Below are 15,072 nucleotides of genomic sequence, written 5' to 3'. Positions count from 1 at the left end.
ATATATGGTTCCATGTAAGATCAATGATGGTAATAGTGTAACTCTAGATATGGGAAGAAGCAACAAGAGGGAATATTTTCCTGGACTGTAAGAGACTAGTAAGACAGGTGGTCCAGAGACTTTTTGGCTATCCCTAAGGCCTAGTACAGTAAGAGCACATTGAGTAGCCTATCGGAAAACTCTTTGCCAGGCCTGAGAACGAGCATTCCTAGCCCCATGGATTGACATGGTCATGAAATGCCCCCCAAACCATGGTCAAATTTATGACCATGAAGGGGCCCTGCTGACTGGAAAGCAGCACTTGCCATTGGCACTTGCTGTCTGCCTCTACAAAGATTAAATCATGAGCCCCTGCAGCTGCTGACCTTCAACACCCTCTGAAAGGAGTTCACAGTGGAGATCAGGAATGAGGCAGTCTGTGCTCTGGGAAAAACTGGCAGAACACACCTTCAGATAGTTAGATATTTTCAGGAGAAGATTTTTTGAGCAGAAATTCTTGCATTTTCTCATACCTAGAGAAACACTAATATCATTAACGGTGACATCTGCTTTGGCTATTAAGGAGAATATTACAATTAAAAGTCAAAATGGAAAAAAAAACACAATAAAAAACAAACTACCAATGGCATTTTTCACAGAACTAGAACAAAAAATTTCACAATTTGTATGGAAACACAAAAGACCCCGAATAGCCAAAGCAGTCTTGAGAAAGAAAAACAGAGCTGGAGGAATCAGGCTCCTGGACTTCAGACTATACTACAAAGCTACAGTAATCAAGACAGTATGGTACTGGCACAAAAACAGAAATATAGATCAACGGAACAGGATAGAAAGCCCAGAGATAAACCCACACACATATGGTCACCTTATTCTGGATAAAGGAGGCAAGAATACACAATGGAAAAAAGACAGCCTCTTCAATAAGTGGTGCCAGGAAAACTGGAGAGCTACACGTAAAAGAATGAAATTAGAACACTCCCTAACACCATATACAAAAATAAACTCAAAATGGATTAAAGACCTAAATGTAAGTCCAGACACTATAAAACTCTTAGAGGAAAACATAGGCAGAACTCTCTATGACATAAATCACAGCAAGATCCTTTTTGACCCACATCCTAGAGAAATCACAATAAAAACAAAAGTAAACAAATGGAACCTAATGAAACTTAAAAGCTTTTGCACAGCAATGAAAACCATAAACAGGACGAAATGACAACCCTCAGAATGGGAGAAAATATTTGCAAACGAAGTAACTGACAAAGGATTAACCTCCAAAATATACAAGCAGGTCATGGAGCTCAATATCAAAAAAACAAAACAACCCAGTCCAAAAATGGGCAGAAGACCTAAATAGACATTTCTCCAAAGAAGATATACAGATTGCCAACAAACACATGAAAAGATGCTCAACATCACTAATCATTAGAGAAATGCAAATCAAAACTACAATGAAGGGCTTCCCTGGTGGCGCAGTGGTTGAGAGCCCGCCTGCCGATGCAGGGGACACGGGTTCGTGCCCCGGTCTGGGAAGATCCCACATGCCGCGGAGCGGCTGGGCCCGTGAGCCATGGCTGCTGAGCCTGCGCGTCCGGAGCCTGTGCTTCGCAACGGGAGAGGCCACAACGATGAGAGGCCCACATGCCGCAAAAAAAAAAAAACAAAAAAAAACAAAAAACTACAATGAAGTATCACCTCACACGGGTCAGAATGGCCATCATCAAAAAATCTACAAATAATAAATGCTGGAGAGTGTGTGGAGAAAAGGGACCCCTCTTGCACTGTTGGTGGGAATGTAAATTGATACAGCCACTATGGAGAACAGTATGGAGGTTCCTTAAAAAACTAAAAATGGAACTACCATACGACCCAGCAATCCCCCTACTGGGCATATACCCTGAGAAAACCGTAATTCAAAAAGAGTCATGTACCACAATGTTCACTGCAGCTCTATTTACAATAGCCAGGACATGGAAGCAATGTAAGTTTCCATCGACAGATGAATGGATAAAGAAGATGTGGCACATATATACAGTGGAATATTACTCAGCCATTAAAAGAAACAAAACTGAGTTATTTGTAGTGAGGTGGATGGACCTATAGTTTGTCATACTAAGTGAAGGAAGTCAGAAAGAGAAACACAAATACTGTACGCTAACACATATATATGGAATCTAAAAAAAAAATGGTTTTGACAAACCTAGGGGCAGGATAGGAATAAAGACGCAGATGTAGAGAATGGACTTGAGGACATGGGGAGGGGGAAGGGTAAGGTGCGACGAAGCAAGAGAGTGGCATGGACATATATACACTACCAAATGTAAAACAGATAGCTAGTGGGAAGCAGCTGCATAGCACAGGGAGATCAGCTCAGTGCTTTGTGCCCACCTAGAGGGGTAGGTTAGGGTGGTTGGGAAGAAGACGCAAGAGGGAGGTGATATGGGGATATATGTTTATATATAGGTGATGCACTTTGTTATATAGCAGAAATTAACACACCATTGTAAAGCAATTATACTCCAATAAAGATGTTAAAAAAAACACATTCAAATTCTATCCAAATAGAAAATTATCAAGAAATAAGTTGGATACCCTCACACATTCAATACTTGCCTGCAAATCAAATGCATAAACGGTTGCAATGTAAGGTTATATATCATGTTAGTCATCAGACACCATAATAGCTAACCACCTGTCATTAGGAAATGGTTCTTACATTATTGCTGATGAAACTGCTTGAGACAGGCTGACTACTCTGTAATTAGAAAAGTCTACACATAAGTGGAAAGAATCTAAACACCCATCAATTGCTGAATGGATAAATAAAATGAGGTATATCCATACAATGGAGTATTATTTAGTCATAAAAAGGAATAAAGCAGTGGCACCTGCAAAAACATGAATGAACCTTGAAAACATTATGCTAAGTTAAAGAAACCATTCACAAAAGACCACATTTCACATGATTCCATTTACATGAAATGTCCAGAAGAGTCAAATATGTAGAGACAGAAAATAGTTAGTGGTTGCCTAGTTCTGGAGAGGGAATTGGAGGATAATGGGGAGTGAATGCTAATGGATAAAGGGTTTTGGAGGTGGGTGTGTGAAAATGTTTTAAAATGGATTGTTGTGATGACCACACAACTCTGTGAATATAGTAAAAAACCACTGAATCGTATTCTTTAATTAGGTGAACTGTATGGTTTGTGAATTATATCTCAATAAAGCTGTTAAAAAAGTTTAGTAAAACAGCAATCTGACAATACCCTTTTCTCACCACAGCAAGATTTAACATTTAATGACAAACAGTTCGAACAATGAACAAAGGCTAGTTTAAAACTTATGGGAAAAATGGGGCCAATCCCAACAGACCTGCAGCAGACCTCCTCTTAAATCAATGGATATTTTTGGTATGGACTGTTCTGGGCCTGGATTGCCACTGTGTTTACACCATTTAGCTTCCAGATTGGCAGTAGCACAACATGGTCCTATCAGAATCCGACTTCTTTCTTTGAGACTTGTTTTAAGGAGAAAATCATTTACACTGAGTAGAAATGATGATCCAAGAATTACACCTGGGAAAAAAAAAAAAGAAGGGATGGAGAGGGGCATATGTTATAATTCTTCCTTGTCAAAGAAAAAGTATGTTTGGGCAAGAACTATCTGCATTTTTTAAGAGTATTAACTCATCCTTTGTCAAGAGTTTTCTTTGCAGTTGGCTTTTCCCCACAGTTTCATGCCATTTATATAGAATTCTAGTTATGAAGCAGGTATACCTCACTCACATTCCTAACAAAGCAATATTTGCCAAAACGTTATGACTTTTTCCATGTGTGAGCATTTTAAGTTTTATGAGTAGAGACATTTTCATTAAATTGTGCAAGTTTTTCAAACACCACATTTAAGAATGAGAACAGCTGCTTCATTTGTCTATTGTTAACATGATGGGAGAGGGCAATTTTCTGTGATTTCTTGTAGTAACAGAGTACAGTATATTACTTTGTGAGACACTCAAGTTTTTGACTGGCCCATGTTAAAATTCAAAACAATCAAAATATATAACATGTGTTTTCTAAAAATTTTAGTTTAATCCAAACTTCACACATCATAACCACTTGAAGTTTACAAAGTCTTAAAAACAGATAGTGGCAGGTTAGATTTATGAGAAAAACTATATGCTATAGTTCAAAGTAAATATACCCGGAAAAGGAATACACTTTAAAATGTAGCTTTTCTTTTGAACTTAAACTCGAAGTGTAGATCAAAACCTTTTCATAAAACCAATGGCACACTTTAAGATATTTCGATGCAAAGTTAGAGTGGTGGGTTAACTTTCCCCTAAGGAGCTCATATTCTGAATTGTCATTGTGAATATTGAATTTCACCAGACCACGTATGTAATGCCCATGGCTTATTTTTCTAATGATATTTGATACTTAAAAGAGATGAAAGAGGGAGTCAAGATGGCGTACTAGGAGGATGTGGAATTCCTGTCTCCTCACAACTAGGGCACCTACCAGGTACTGGTGGGGGATCACGGACACCTAAGGGGACGGGGGGAACCCCCAGTGACCAGGTAGGACATGGGGTGTGGGGGGAGTGAAGGGGGAGGAGAAGTGGAGGCGGGGTGGGACTGGCACCCCTGAGGGGGTGCTGGGGGAGGGGAAGGGATCCCACACTGGAAGTGGGAAATTGGGGAACGATTGGGAGGGCAGACGATCAAAAGGGAGCATGGCCAGGTTTCCGCTGCCTACTTGGACCTCTAGGAACCTGCTGAGATCCCAGGCCTGATCCTCTGCTGACAGAGGTCCCCTCCAGCCACGAGGGTCCTGAGGCAGTGGGAGGGAGGGAAGGGGGAGCAAAAGTAAAGGCCAGACCTCTGGGACCAGCACCCCTGAGGGGTAGCAGGGGGAGGGGAGGAGTTCCTACATCCAGAGGGACACACCCACAGTTAGGGGTTCAGTGGCCACGGGGCAGACCCTGGGGGAGACGGTGCGGGGGGGGCATGAAGGAATGGAAGGGAATGGGGCCAGTGCCTTCCCTGTCCACTTAGGCACTGGGAAGCCTGTTGGGCTCCTGAGCCTAATCCTCTGCCCTCAGAGCCTTCCTCTTGCCGTGCAGACCCCAAGCCCCGCCCCTACAACCCACCCAGGGCCCTACCTCTACATTTGGAGACACCCTCCAATGAGCTGAGCCTAAACCAAACCCAAACACCCTCACTCAGGGCCGTACCTCCAAACTCGGGAACCCCACACTACAGAGGCCCTCCTTTCCAAGTGCTGCCTCCCCCCTTATGAGCAGGTCCTAAGCAGAGGCCCTGCCCCAGGCTTGAACGCCGTCCCCCCACCCGCTTAGGTCCCACCCCACCCAAAGCCCCACCCCTGCCTAAGTTCCACCCATCTAAACTCTGCCCCCATAGCCAAGGCTTTTTTTTTTAACATCTTTATTGGAGTACAATTGCTTTACAATGGTGTGTTAGTTTCTGCTTTATAACAAAGTGAATCAGCTATACATATACAACTATCCCCATATCTCCTCCCTCCTGCATCAAAAAATTTCACAATTTGTATGGAAACACAAAAGGCCCCAAATAGCCAAAGCAATCTTGAGAAAGAAAAATGGTGCTGGAGGATTCAGGCTCCCTGACTTCAGACTATACTACAAAGCTACAGTAATCAAGACAGTTTGGTACTGGCACAAAAACAGAAATACAGATCAATGGAACAGGATAGAAAGCCCAGAGATAAACCCACGCACATATGGTCGCTTTATCTTTGATAAAGGAGACAAGAGTATATAATGGAGGAAAGACTGACTCTTCAATAAGTGGTGCTGGGAAAACTGGAGAGCTACATGTAAAAGAATGAAATTAGAACACTTTCTAACACCATATACCAAAATAAACTCAAAATGGATTAAAGACCTAAATGTAAGGTCAGACACTATAAAACTCTTAGAGGAAAACCTAGGCAGAACACTCTATGACATAAATCACGGCAAGATCCTTTTTGACCCACCTCCTAGAGAAATGGAAATAAAAACAAAAGTAAACAAATGGGACCTAATGAAACTTAAAAGCTTTTGCACAGCAAAGGAAACCATAAACAAGACCAAAAGACAACCCTCAGAATGGGAGAAAATATTTGCAAATGAAGCAGCTGACAAAGGATTAATCTCCAAAATATACAAGCAGCTCATGCAGCTCAATATCAGAAAAACAACCCAGTCCCAAAATGGGCAGAAGACCTAAACAGACATTTCTCCAGAGAAGATATACAGATTGCCAACAAACACATGAAAAGATACTCAACATCACTAATCATTAGAGAAATGCAAATCAAAACTACAGTGAGATATTACCTCACACCGGTCAGAATGGCCATCATCAAAAAATCTACAAACAATAAATGCTGGAGAGGGTGTGGAGAAAAGGGAGCCCTCTTGAACTGCTGGTGGGAATGTAAACTGATACAGCCACTAAGGAGAACAGTATGGAGGTTCCTTAAAAAACTAAAAATAGAACTACCATACCACCCAGCAATCCCCCTACTGGGCATATATCCTGAGAAAACCGTAATTCAAAAAGAGACATTGGGGCCTCCCTGGTGGCGCAGTGGTTGAGAGTCCGCCTGCCGATGCAGGGGATACGGGTTCGTGCCCCGGTCTGGGAGGATCCCATATGCCGCGGAGCGGCTGGGCCCGTGAGCCATGGCCGCTGGGCCTGCGCGTCCGGAGCCTGTGCTCCGCAGCGGGAGAGGCCACAACAGTGAGAGGCCCGCGTACCGCAAAAAAAAAAAAAAAAAAGAGACATATACCACAATGTTCATTGTAGCACTATTTACAATAGCCAGGACATGGAAGCAACCTAAGTGTCCATCGACAGTTGAATGGATAAAGATGTGGCACATATGTACAATGGACTATTACTCAGCCATAAAAAGAAACGAAATTGAGTTATTTGTAGTGAGGTGGATGGACCTAGAGTCAGTCATACAGAGTGAAGTCAGAAAGAGAAACACAAATACCATACGCTAACCCATACATATGGAATCTAAAAAAAAAAAAAAAAAAGGTTCTGATGAACCTAGGGGCAGGACAGGAATAAAGACAAAGATGCAGAGAATGAAACTGAGGACACGGGGAGGGCGAAGGGTAAGCTGGGACGAAGTGAGAGAGTTGCATTGACATATATATACTACCAAATGTAAAATGGATAGCTAGTGGGAAGCAGCTGCATAGCACAGGGAGATCAGCTCGGTGCTTTGAGACCACCTAGAGGGGTGGGATAAGGAGGGTGGGAGGGAGAAGCAAGAGGGAGGGGATATGGGGATATATGTATGCATATAGCTGATTTACTTTGTTATACAGCAGAAACTAACACAACACTGTAAAGCAATTATACTCCAATAAAGATGTTAAAGAAAAAAAAAAAGAAAGAGATGAAAGATTGAAAAACACCTTAGGCCCACAGCATACACGTTTCAAAGTAGAGTACCCACGTTGGCTTTTCAACTCTGTGGAGACTTGAAAACTGCATATATGTTGTATGTTCCTACTGCAGAAATAAGACACACAACTTCTAATCTTCTAATTTTCAAGAGGACAATCACACTCACAAAAGCATTAGGGTTAAGACTTTTGTTAAAAATTATGATGGTGAAAATCAATTTCTTAAATTTGTTCATCAAATATATAGTGGCACTAAGACTTCCACTTCATTTACACAATTTTATTGATTCAGAGTTACACTTTACTTAAAGAAAAAATAGAGCAGTAAATAAAAAAATGGAAACAGGCCTCAAATACCCAATAATCAAAAATTATCTTTATTAATGGAGCTTAGAACTTAAGTCACAATTTCTGACTTAACTGCATTACATTTCCTAAAATATTTACTTCTCAACAGTAAGTACTTGCTAAATGAAACACACCAATTCATTATTCAAAAATTTGTCATAATGGGAGTATACAAGTATAGGCTTAATTCAGTACAGTCATCTAGCAAATGAGCATTAAGGGAATGTCAGAATTATGATACCCTTTGTTCTCAAATACATGCATCTTTGTATTACCCTGCAATGAAATACCCAATTATCTGGTGGCAATCTTAATGTGAATGCTCTATTGGTCCCTCACACAAGAAGTGTTTAATATCAAAGCTCTCCTAGGGTTTTTACAAAATCTTATTTAATGTTTATCATTCTCCTCAGGCACCCAGATTGGATAACTTTGGACCCCACTTTGAGGGTTCACTCTTAGATAGGTTTCCAAGACTTACCAATTTCTATATCATTCTACCCAACTCTATTATTTTAAAACATCAAGGAAGAGAGACCTTAGTAATCTAAGTGACTGAAAGGGAAGATCACACCACCTTCACCAGTAGATTTTGACCATCCCGGAGGCAAGGACCATCTTATGCAGTACAGGATTAGTCAAAACAATAGTTATTCAGGACATATCCTACTGTACTAAATGACAGTTTAGAATCTGATCCTATTTTCAGCTGTCACAATATATTTCTTAATTGACAGGCAGGAAAGAAAAGTGCTTAAATCTTTGTCATTCTTCATTTTGCATCATTGTATCACAGAATAGTAATGCTGGATGGAAGAGACCTTAGAAGTCATCTTTCCAAGTCCCTTCCTCTAAAAAAAAAAAAAAGAAAAGAAAACGAAACCCTTTTTATTTTGAAATAATGTTAGACCTACCTAAAAGTTGCAAAAATATACAGCGTTCTCATGTATCTTTCACTCAGCTATGTAACTATAGTACATACACTGAAATCAGGAAATTCACTTTGGCGTAACACTATTAAGTAATCTACAGATTTTATTTAAATTTTGCCATTTTCCTCACTAATGTCCTTCTTCTGGTCCAGGATGCAATCTAGGATCCTTAGTCTCCTTTAATCAGTGACGGATCCTCTAGCTTTTTTTTTGTCTTTCATGACCTTGAGTCTCTTCAATAGTCCAGGCCAATTATTTTGCAGAATATCTCTCAATTTGGGTTTATCTGATATTTTCTCTTTAGAATGAGGTTATATGCATTTTTGGCCAGAATACCAGAGAAGTGATACCCTTCTCAGTGCATCATACTGGGGAAAGTGATATCGATGTTTTACTACTTGCTGGTAATACTAATGTTCATCACATGGCTAAAGTGGTGTCTGCCAGATTTCGCCACTGTGAAGTGGTTATTTTTCCATTTGTAAACAATAAGTATCCTGTGGAGAGATATCTGCAGATTATGCAAATATCCTCTATTACATCAAACTTTTACCCATTAACGTTAGCATCCATTAATGCTTCTTGCCTGCAACAATTATTACTGTGGTGTGTGGTAATGTTGATTTCCTATTTCTCTTACTCTTCTACAATTATTAACTAGTATTCTATAGTAAAAAGAGCTGTCCCTTCTACTCTATTTATTAGTTCAATTATTTATTTATACCAGTATGGACTCATAGATATTTATTTTATGGGTCCTAATCTAATACTATCTTTATTTTACTTTGTTACTTAAATTGAACCAGCTTTGGCCATAGGGAACCCCTTCAAGCTGGTTCCTGTGTCACTGTGATATACCCCCATCATTTTTTGAGAACTTCTTTACTTTCTGGCCACAAGATGTTTCAGGCTCAGTTCTATTTTTCCCATCCCATCTCTGGCATCAGTCATTTCTCCAGAGCTTTGGTTTCTTTTGCTGAAGAATGGCATCTAGAAACCAAAATCTGGGTGGTAGGTATGTTCATTGCTGCTAGGGTATCACTGTTTCTAGGGCCTCTCAGCAGAGAGGGCTAAGAAGTATATGTGTGTCTACTGCCCATGTATACACACACATCTATATTACTGTATCTATCAGTAAATATATTAAAAATCATGAATTCATACTGATACCTCTGGTTCTAATCCAAAACCACAGGATTTGGTTTCTAACCTATTCCCTTTTCTTATTTGTAATCTCTTCTACAACAGTGAGAAACCTGCAGAGTACTCCTTCTGATGTGTTGACATCTGATCATCCCTAAAACATCACTCTGGAGAGAGTGGTCAAAATTAAAGCAAAAGAACTAAGACAGAAACAAAGGACAACTTTATCAAAGCAAAGGTAATTATCTATCAAAGAGAAGACTATCAAAAGCAAGGGCTGATATTTATCCCTAGAAGTCTCATTAGGGATGGGCTTGACAGCATTTTTTCTGGAGCATACAGAAGAACGAGATTACCTTTCTCCTCTATAGCACTTTTCATTTATACGAAGATATTTGTAAGCATACGATAAAATCTTCTTTGTAGAAGTAACTTAATACATACAGAATTTGAACCTTACTGGATATTTCTACTGTGCAGCAATGGCCTCAAAATACTGATATTATACTGTCTATGTTTCTGAGGTTTTGCCTTAAAATTAGAACTGGAATGACAAAATTTGCATCATGATTCCTTACTTTATATTCCTCAGAAAGTGCCTATCCCTTCTCAAAGAAGAACGTGAGTAGGGTTGGTGGAAGGTTCTTCTTAACTCCCCAAAGTTACACAACTAGAAGTATTGATATTTATTAGCTAGGGTGAGGAGGGATATAAGAAAAAAATTCTAGACTTGCATTTCTACATAAAAACAATCAAAATGTTGACAGCTTTTGTGTTACTGTGTACACTGTTAAACACATGAACATTTTTCCTACTGTCATACAAATTCTATTCTTTCTTGCTCGGGTAGAGAGAACGAGATACCTAGAATTCTCAGGAGAGTAAAGGCAAAGGTAGGGACTGAGACCTTGGGAAAGTGGCCTAGAAATAGGAAGCCAATGGTCGGCAAACATTTGGGAGCCTGAAACAAGAAGAAAGAAGGTGGGTCAGACTCAGGTGAGCACTGAGGAGGGCAGGAGGAGACACAATGTGCCTGAAATACAAGAGACCTTACAGTTAAGGCAGGCACTGACCCAGCTACAGCTATATTCCAGCAATAGCAGAATTTAATGACTGGTTTTCTAGAAAGTAGACTAGTAGGCCTAGGAACCTGCCGAAATTTCTAGATTTTCAGGTTTGATACTCTCTGGAGTTTGATCTGGTTCAAGGATGAACATGAGGCTTAATGAAAACCAATGAGGTACAATAATACTTTGGGGAGAGTGACCTTTTCCTCTTGCTTTCCGGTTTTGAAGGTAAGAAAATGAAGGTGTTAGAGCTGCTGGCTGCCACCATGTATCAGCTATTTCCGTGAACTTCTTTACTATAATGGCTTTAAGGATAATTTCTTATGATGGTATCCATAACCATGCCTAATTTCTTAAATAAGTGCTACTCCCATGCTTCTCTCTATAAGGAATTTGGATATACTGGATCACCTCCAACTTGATATTTATGCATGCATGCATTACTCATTCAACCAACGTTGACTGGTTATCTACCATATATTGGGTATATACAAAGATAAAGTGAATACTTTACAATTTTCTTTCACATTACAAGATTTTTTCTTTTTTAGCCTCAAGTTCTGAAATCTCAGTAAGCATTAGAGGGAAAAAAAGACAACCAACAACATTTATAATTTTGACTCTGTTCAGCAAGTGAACTGTTGAAAACCACAAATACTTCCCTAGTCGTACAAACACTTTTAGTTTTTGCTTTTTATTCACTTTATGCGCTGTCAATTCTTTCACTCTAATCAAATACTTAACTGAATACCTATGTGTTGAGTCGCTGTTCTTTTCTTTACCCCTTCATTTCCCCAGCAGCCTACCCCTTACTCTATTCTTACTTTTTTCTAATCCTTTATAGTTTGTACTTGCCTATTTCTCAGGTCTACCAGCACTGATCATGGGCTCGTATGACACAAAGGGGGTATTGAGAATTTAAGATGCTAATGTTGGCAGTGAGGATACAGGAACAGGCACTGCCTAAAGGCTTTACGGAAACACATGACCTATAGATATAAACGTGCCCTGCCTGGTCTCTTCTGTCTCCTTTCTTTTCTTTCATGTCATACACCTACATGGAAATTAGGAAATTAGGCGTGGTTTGCTTTTGAGACACATAAGTAGGTTAACTCATCCTCATGTGCCTACCTACGCACTACACTTGCTACACATACCAGCCTGCTGTGGCTTTGCAACTCAACAAAGGGATCCAGTGACTTGCGGCACCACATAAAGGTTCACCCACAAGTACCAGTTTTTAAGTTTAACAGAGTATCCATTTCCTTTTGAACATTTCCTGGTATATTTTTAAAAAGGTAAAACAAAATAATAGAGAAACATGTTAGTTCAAGTGGTTTTAATCTTGGTGTAAATGACCAGTAATAAGAGATTATGGTGATCACTTAATAATAAAGAGCGGTGATAAATTTCACAAAGGGTCATTTGTGAATGGTAAAGCAAAGTTCACACTTTTACCACAGTCTGTGAAAATAATCCCTGGGACTCGTGACAGAGTTATTAATTCTCCTTTCCCCATTCTTTTACTCTGTGAGAAGCTGGCCTATGGGACATCATCCCTTCCTTTCTGTTTTTTTTCAATCAGGAAACATACTAAGTATCTTCCTTGGGATAAAATGAATCTTATTTTATATATCACCACACATATAAACCCAGGGCCACAGAGAATACTCAGAGTTCATGTAAGATGGATACTTATACATTCAAAATCTGGAATAAATTGCAACAGAAAGCAAGTTAAAGGCCTGTGTTATTCTTCTTCCTAATGGACTAATAATGCAAGGTGGGACAAAATGACTCTAAGTAAAAATTATAAAAAACTAACTTCTACCATTGAAACATTGGAAAAGGCTGAATAATTTTGTGAAGTTTTACCACTCCTCTACCCCTGTGTGTGTGTGTGTGTTTACATATAAGCAAATATGAAAAGATGTTTATATGTGTTCTAGCTCATGAGTATATAGGCATTTGATGTATTATCCTTTACATTTTCTGTACTTTTAATTTTTCCCTTAAATTTCTGAAAATGACGAGAGAAGAAAAGAAAGAAAAAAATTAAAGAAATATGCTACAAAAGTGTAAGATTTAGAATGGTCACAAACTTTAAAAGCATGAATATTATTAAAGCTATTTATGCAATCACTGATCAGGTCATTTTTTAAAATTTAATTTTGAAATAATTTCAGGCTTTCAGCAAAGTTAATATCTTTCATGTAGCTTCCCTTAATGTTAACAACTTACATCAACTATAGAATGAGTCTCAAAAGCCAGAAAATTAACATCGATACAACGCTACTAACTAAACCATAGACCTTGTTTGAATTTCACCAGTTTCTCCCTTCATGTCCTTTTCTTATTCCAGTATCCAACCCAGTATCCTACCTTGCTTTTCGTGACTGTGGGATAAGGTCATTTTTGACTGAGTATTTTACGTCTTCTCTCTACCTCCTTCCATTCAATAGAATGCTTTTCTGCCTGATTCTTCCATTGGCTTCTTTCAAAAATCTGTGTTTATATATTTAATTTCAGCTCTAGCAAACTAATGGCAGGTACTTAATTAAACTAAATGAGGTGTATCAACATTGAGAAGTAATTTCAGAAACAACTTTTGTGATAAATAGAAATAATCTTGGTTTGTTTGCATACTGACATACTTTTCATTGAGTGTAAAAATTTAGTTCAAGGAACAAACAGTTTCCTGACCTTTAAAATACTCCTTCAGAAGACTAATAAATGGAAACCACTTGCTTTGGAGAATGTTTACAAAATGCTGCCAGCCCTACATTGTCGATCTCTACTAGACCTTTACTAGGGTGCCTACTCTCTACATGCTGACTGTGCAAAGTGCAATCTACAGCAAGCTTCTGTATGTCTTTAGAAAGGGTACTCAATGATGACATGTGCTAGCAAAGCATATCCAGGTATTTTTATCCAGCTGGAGATAATCTAAGGCTACTAGGAAATCAGCAAGCATGTGTTAGATACATCCAGAAGTCGATTTGCATAACAGTGAAGCATGAGGATGACTCAAAAAGTGAGGAAGAAAAATTTTTGTAAGCATGATCCATAAAAAGATGACCATAAATGACTAGATGACTAGAAAAAGAATTCTGTGAGTCTGGTCCACTAAAGAGATGATTAGGAATCTTTTCATTTCTAGTTCCTTCAACTAATTGTGTTGAAGCACATAAAAATGGCACTTGGGTATTTTCTATTTTATTTTACTTTTTTGCCTGCACCATGTGGCATGCAGGATCTTAGTTCCCCGACCAGGAATCGAACCCATGTGTCCTGCAGTGGAAGCACAGAGTCTTAACCACTGGACAGCCAAGGAAGTCCCTGCACTTGGGTAGTTTAACCATGAAAATAGCTTGTTTTCCCCCTCTTGATTGGAATATGTAAGTGTTTCAGATCCTATTTAATTACATTCTATTTTGTAATAAGCCTATATCTGCATCTGTTATTATAGTAAGTTGTAACATAGGATAAGATTAATAAATAAAACAAAATACAACAAAACTGTCAGAGAACTACATGGACACAGATGTTTAAGCTGAAAGGGATGCTGGTGCTCCCCAATAAAGTTACTAAAAAGTCTAGTCCTCAAGACGAGAGTCCAAGTGGGTGGTCGACCTGCTAACATGTATCCCTTCTCTAAGGTACTTGAGATTTCTCATGGGTGGGATTTCCAGTCCTCAGAGACTCTCATCTAGTCCTTATCAGTGAGTAAAAGCTGGGACTTCTAGTCTAATCCAAACCTTTTCTTTTGGACATAAGAAAATGACAAGTAGCAGGAATAGGATTTTATTTTTCTTTCATATGAAGAAAGGGAGAACTACTCATGGAAGACAAAAGTGTCTATTGAGTTGGCTATTTATACTTGGCCCTTGTCTGGGAAAGGTACTTTTTTGAGAAATGTTTTAAGAGTCTCAGATCCTAGAAAAACTGAACTGAAAATACCAAAGGGTGATGGTGGATACACTTTGCCTCTTTCTTCCCCTCCCTCCAATGCTTACTGCCACCATGCTTACTGTTTTCACAGTTGTGTCAGTTTGTTAGGAAAATAAAACTTGATTGGATCATGTGGCTATGTTAAAAAAAAAAAAGCCTACTAACAAATCTGACCGCGCATA

General features: G+C 39.1%; 1 protein-coding gene across 10 annotated transcripts in view; it reads right to left on the bottom strand.

Annotated features, from left to right (window-relative positions):
* The window catches only part of VPS13B (vacuolar protein sorting 13 homolog B), an 805,800-nt gene that overhangs the window by 160,841 nt on the left and 629,887 nt on the right, over window positions 1-15,072 (bottom strand). For all 10 annotated transcript variants that reach the window (XM_081258369.1, XM_081258366.1, XM_081258373.1 and 7 more), the window contains one exon: window positions 3,373-3,575. In XM_081258369.1, coding sequence (XP_081114495.1) covers window positions 3,373-3,575 — 203 coding nt within the window. The remainder of the gene's footprint in view (window positions 1-3,372; window positions 3,576-15,072) is intronic.

Source organism: Mesoplodon bidens, assembly GCF_964165515.1.
Source record: "Mesoplodon bidens genome assembly, chromosome: 16".
Classification (NCBI taxonomy): domain Eukaryota; kingdom Metazoa; phylum Chordata; class Mammalia; order Artiodactyla; family Ziphiidae; genus Mesoplodon; species Mesoplodon bidens.
This window is presented reverse-complemented; position numbering and strand designations above follow the sequence as displayed.